The sequence below is a fragment of the Guillardia theta genome, assembly GCF_000315625.1.
Source record: "Guillardia theta CCMP2712 unplaced genomic scaffold GUITHscaffold_589, whole genome shotgun sequence".
NCBI lineage: Eukaryota > Cryptophyceae > Pyrenomonadales > Geminigeraceae > Guillardia > Guillardia theta.
Window position 1 is genome coordinate 1 of NW_005434127.1, and position 3,788 is coordinate 3,788.

At 51.8% G+C, this 3,788-nt stretch overlaps 1 protein-coding gene across 1 annotated transcript; it reads left to right on the forward strand.

Annotated features, from left to right (window-relative positions):
* Positions 1–412: 412 nt before the first annotated feature.
* GUITHDRAFT_43655 (hypothetical protein) lies at positions 413–691 on the forward strand (the record flags this gene model as incomplete). Its single annotated transcript, XM_005817762.1, has 1 exon — positions 413–691. A coding segment is annotated over one exon (279 nt), but the record flags the coding sequence as incomplete, so codon positions are not given.
* Positions 692–3,788: the final 3,097 nt, after the last annotated feature.

The window sequence follows — 3,788 nt, forward strand, 5'->3', positions numbered from 1 at the left end:
TCTTCTCCTTCTCCTTCATCGACCTGAGAGGAGCGCGAGCTGGAGGTGAGCCGAAGGTGACTGATGTCCTCGAGGTCCTCTCTCGCCTCCTTCACCTCTCAGCTCCAGCTGTACCATCTCTCAGCTTCTCCTGCTTCTCCTCCACCTGCCCGTCTCCCGGCTGACGCCTGGCTGTCTGCCCCATGTCACCCACCAAGTTCGCGTCTCAGTCTTGCGGCACAGCATCACTCGCTTCAAGTCTCAAAGATAAGAGAGGAACTTGAACAAGGAGAGACAAGCTTGCCCGCCGGCTTTTGATCACCAAAAGATGATACTTGAACCGTAAAGATCTTGTAACCAGAGATTGCTGTCGCGAGGGTGGAACATCCGTTTCAAGGCATTTGAAGAGGTTGTGCAGTCTTATCTTGCTCACCGATGCACAAGTGAGCTTGCTCACCGATGCACAAGTGAGCTTGCTCACCGATGCACAAGTGAGCTTGCTCACCGATGCACAAGTGAGCTTGCTCACCGATGCACAAGTGAGCTTGCTCACCGATGCACAAGTGAGCTTGCTCACCGATGCACAAGTGAGCTTGCTCACCGATGCACAAGTGAGCTTGCTCACCGATGCACAAGTGAGCTTGCTCACCGATGCACAAGTGAGCTTGCTCACCGATGCACAAGTGAGCTTGCTCACCGATGCACAAGTGAGCTTGCTCACCGATCCACAAGTAGCTCCGGCAGTCTCTCATGTGTAAGGCTAGCCACCAGTAGCTCTGTGACATCAACACGTCCCTCGATCGCAGTCTCCTGGGAGTTGCTGATTTGATCCTACTCAAAGCTGACGATCAAGAGACTTGAAATAACAGTCAGACTCGGAATCGACTAGTACCTCCCAGTGTTTTCCGGCAACTTCATGTCCGGTCCGCAGTGTAGCTGATATCCGACCGACCAATCTGGCTGGGGAGAGGCTTGTTGTTCCTAGAGTGCATCCGAAGATCGATCAAACAGATTGTGGCTGGGATACTAGTGATAGGGCTGACTTGAAACAACTTGCGGCTAGAGAGAGAGCCTGATTGAAGAGAAGAGTCATCCGAATGTGTGTAACGAGACTTGATGGGATTGCACGAGTTTGCAGCAGAAACGAAAAAAACACCAACAAACAGAAACTGCAGAAAACATCATGACTGACCAGACATGAGATCAACATGGTTGGCATGTATACGAGGCTTGAGACTCCTGGGTCATGACGGATCGAAATCAAGCTTGTTGCAAGTGGACCGACGTTGTGTGACGCACGGAAGTCTCGAGTCTGATTTTGAAAGCAGACCCGAGAATTTCAAAGTCTTTGAGACTTTTTGAAGCTCATTCCAGTGTCACACAACTCCGCAAGCTCCGAGCGACTGTGTGCAAGAGCCGCCGCTTCGTAAACAGTCCTCCGAGTGTACCGGCAGACACTCGCCAACCTACTTGGCTCAACGCCGAGGACCGAGCTCAGGAGTACCCGTAGTCAGGTCAGACTGTTAGGCTAGATAGCACCCGGGTGTGTAGACAGGTCATAGGCTGCTAGGATGTCTCGCGAGGTCTTCTCTGGCAAGGGATCGGGTGAGACCGGGTTACCCCTTTAATGAAAGTTGGCGTGTATGGACTATGGGTGGAGGGGGTGGCATTCGGCCCTGTTGGTGCGTGACCGGGTTGGTGCTGGAGGAATGGGATCTGGCCTTGTGCTGACCGCTGACGTGGCTATCAAAGACCACCATCAGAAGCATGACGATTGAGTCACTCTCTTTCCTGTCTCATGGACGCGATTCCAACCCCCCCGATGTGGTTCATCCATCCTCCCGTTGGACAAGACAAGGTCTCCAACCTCTTCCTCGTGAATGCCGGTTTTCGCTGCCTCCATCGTTTCCTAGTATTTTATTGAGGCGGGTTTGTTGGCTCTATCCTCCCCCTCCTTTGTTTGCTCCGGTTTGTCCTTCTTTTTCAGTCAATAAATTGAATGATCACTTGCTTTCCCTTCTCTCCTCCCATGCATCTCTCCCTCGCACCCATCACGCCATCTTGCTCTAGAGTCACTTTGCTCGGACTCTTGTTTGTCTTGGCAACACCTTCTTCCATCTTGCTCTAGAGTCACTTTGATCGGACTCTTGTTTGTCTTGGCAACACCTTCTTCCACTCTTCCGTGTGAGACGCTGTCATCGGTTACCTGACGCCGCGCGTCGACCCGAGACGAAGAGACAAGTTGGTTCGTGCCGAGCATCGTTTGTCCCAAGAGTCATCGTGTGCTGATCAGAGGATCTCAGCTGCTCCCGGCTCTGATCTCATTACTGCTCCTTGGGTCACTGAGCACTCGCTCACACAATGTATAACTCAAGATCTTGAATGTTTGATCGATCAGAGTTCGTTTCACTCTACTGCGTCTCACAACATTCAGTAACGAGGAGAACAGTCACATAGGCTAGTGTAGCCGTTCTCTTTGGTTGCCGGGTCAGTTAACCCCACGTCTCTTGGTACTAACTTTAGTCTATTTCAAACCTAAATTCAGTTGAGTCAAGAAGGAAAAGTCAGGTGGGCAATTTAGTCAAATGAGTCAAATGATTACGAGGGGACGATGAGGCGGAGGAGCTGAGAGGATGTGGTCATGAAGCTGGCCGGGCTGTAGTGACGTCTAGTCATCATGGGTGGAAATGAAGCTTGTTGCTAGCCGGGGATCACCCGAGCGCTCTTAGACGCATGACCGTGACCGTCACGAGCCGCAGCCGCGAAGTTGGTGAAGCATCCAGCTCACAACCCTTGGTCTTGACCCCTCGGGCCCAGGTCTGCTCCGAGGCCCTCGCCAGCTGACTCCTTCATTTAAGGGTGGATCAGCGAGCTCAGGAGTACCGGTAGTCAGCGGAGACTGTCAGAGCTCGCTGTACCGTCACGTTGTCTTACGGTCCGATCTTCAGCCTCCGGGCCGAGGCTCCGGTACGGTCACTGAGCCTCAGATCGCAGTAGATGACTTTAGTCAACCCTAACGGTTTTCATCGGCAGCAGTCCGCCTCGGATCCGTTGCTCCAATTAGCGTCCACCCCTTACGCTGACTAGCGGAAACCTGGAGCTTCTGGGGGTGGGGTAGGGCAGTGCAAAATACATCAACAGGTAGGGTAGGCTGGTGTCGCTCACCCGTACCTGACACCCGGAAACCATGGTATTGAAGAGGGTGGTATACGACTAGGGTAGGGCTCCATGTAAAGGGGTGGTCGGGAGGAGAGAGGGAGAGAGGATGGAAGGAGCTTGAGGGAGGGTGACGACAAGCTTGTCTTGTAGCTAGAGTGTGAGAGATGTCTTGTAGCTGCTGCAGAGAGAAGGAGAAGAGGAGAAGAGGAGAGGAGAGGAGGAGAAGATAGAAGAGGATAGGATAGAAGAGGAGAGAATAGGAGAGGAGAACAGAGGAGAGAAGTTTAGTGAAATAAAGAGGAGAGGAGGGGAGGAGCGAAAAGGAGAGGAGATGATAAAAGAGGAGAGGAGAGGAGAGGAGAGGAGAAGAGAGGAGAGGAGAGGAGAGGAGAGAAGTTTAATGAAATAGAGAGGAAAGGCGACAAGAGAAGCGAAGAGAAGAGAAGTTTGGTGAAATCAAAAGAAGAATAGGTGAGAATAGGAGAAGAGAGGAGAGCAAAGCAGAAGAGGGAAGGGAAAGGAAGGGAAGAGAACAGAAGAGAAGTTAAGGGAAACAAAAGAAGTGGAGAGAAGAGAACAAAGGAGTGAAGAGAAGAGAAAAATGGAGAGGAGAGAAGAGGAGAGGAGATGAATCGGACATTCATGGGGGA